The sequence below is a fragment of the Mus caroli genome, chromosome 9 (assembly GCF_900094665.2).
Source record: "Mus caroli chromosome 9, CAROLI_EIJ_v1.1, whole genome shotgun sequence".
In the NCBI taxonomy this organism is placed as follows: domain Eukaryota; kingdom Metazoa; phylum Chordata; class Mammalia; order Rodentia; family Muridae; genus Mus; species Mus caroli.
The window spans coordinates 91,396,114-91,397,374 of NC_034578.1; the positions used below are offsets into that span (position 1 = coordinate 91,396,114).

At 43.8% G+C, this 1,261-nt stretch overlaps 1 protein-coding gene across 1 annotated transcript in view; it reads right to left on the reverse strand.

Annotated features, from left to right (window-relative positions):
* The window catches only part of Pls1 (plastin 1), a 29,345-nt gene extending 28,706 nt beyond the window's left edge, over window positions 1–639 (reverse strand). Inside the window, exon 1 of the mRNA XM_029481983.1 lies at window positions 621–639. Within this exon, the coding sequence (XP_029337843.1) occupies window positions 621–639 (19 nt within the window). The remainder of the gene's footprint in view (window positions 1–620) is intronic.
* Between the last annotated feature and the right edge of the window lie 622 nt (window positions 640–1,261).

Genomic DNA, 1,261 nt, shown 5'->3' on the forward strand with positions numbered 1-1,261 from the left:
AGTTTAAGGCCAGCCTAGTCTACAGATGGAGTTTTAGGACAACCAGGGCTACACAGAGAAACCCTGTCTTGAAAAATCAAGCACACACACGCACACACACACACACATACAGAGGCCCCACATTCCTTACATAATATCTATCTGTTGCATATAAAACACATGTAATCATTTTACTTGTTGATAATTTATTGCTTGTATATATTTCTCATACTGTTACACATGTTTAATCATGTTTGATAACATTTTGGGATCAGGTGTTAAGGAAATTTCACCCCTATATTTGGACTTCTGGAAATACACTTCTGAATGTTTTCATGTTATCACTAAGGTGGCCTTGGGCAGGTGGCAGGGTTCCCTAGAGACTGGGAGCACCTCTGGACTCCAAACAAAGAGAGCACAAAGCAATTCTGCTTAGTTGGCAACACATCAAGCTGCCATCTTGAGTGCTCTGGCAATGGCANGGCCGTCAGCTCACGCAGAATCTTGTCAGAGTCCAGAGTGCCACCATTACACCAGAGAAGCACATACGTGAAGCTCCATCTTCATGTCACCTTGACTAGATTTAGAACTGGGAATGCATCTCTGGGTGTGCCTTGGAGGGTGTTTCCTCAAAGGCTTACCTGAGAAGGGAAGGCCCATCCTAGCTGTGGCCAGTGCCTCTCCAGGCTGAGTGAGAGAAGGATCTAAGCTGACTTCCGCTGTGCACACATCCTGCGCACATCCATTTACAGCCCCCACTCCTTGTTTGATTTTCACTTCTTGCACTTTCCTCTTTTCTGAAGCATTCTCTCCCCTCCTGTCTAGTTTCGTTTGTCTTCTGCTTTTCCTTTTCCTGTCCCCTTTCCCTTAGCTCCCTAATTTGCTATTTCCATGTTCGAGTAATATATTCACTTCATCCAATGCTACACATTGGTTTTGCCATTTTCTATCTTATTCCTTACTGATGCACTGGTGGGCTCTAACTATATTTCTGTCCCTTATATTGCTTGGTGTGGTTTTTGTTGTTAAAGCAGTTTGTTTCCTCTGGCTGATGCTGGAGTATCATCGTGAGCCCTCGGGTGTAGGATGCTCAGTAAAAACATCCCCAAATAAAAAGAAGAGATATTCAACCCAACACACATGTCACAGCATCAAAGAAACAGTTAAAGGGGGGCAAGATAACATGGTGTCTCTAACAGATCATAACTACCCAACTACTGCACTNAAAGGTGCTGAAGTGGGGGTGGTTCATTTTGGATGAAAATCTCCTAAGTTTACTAGG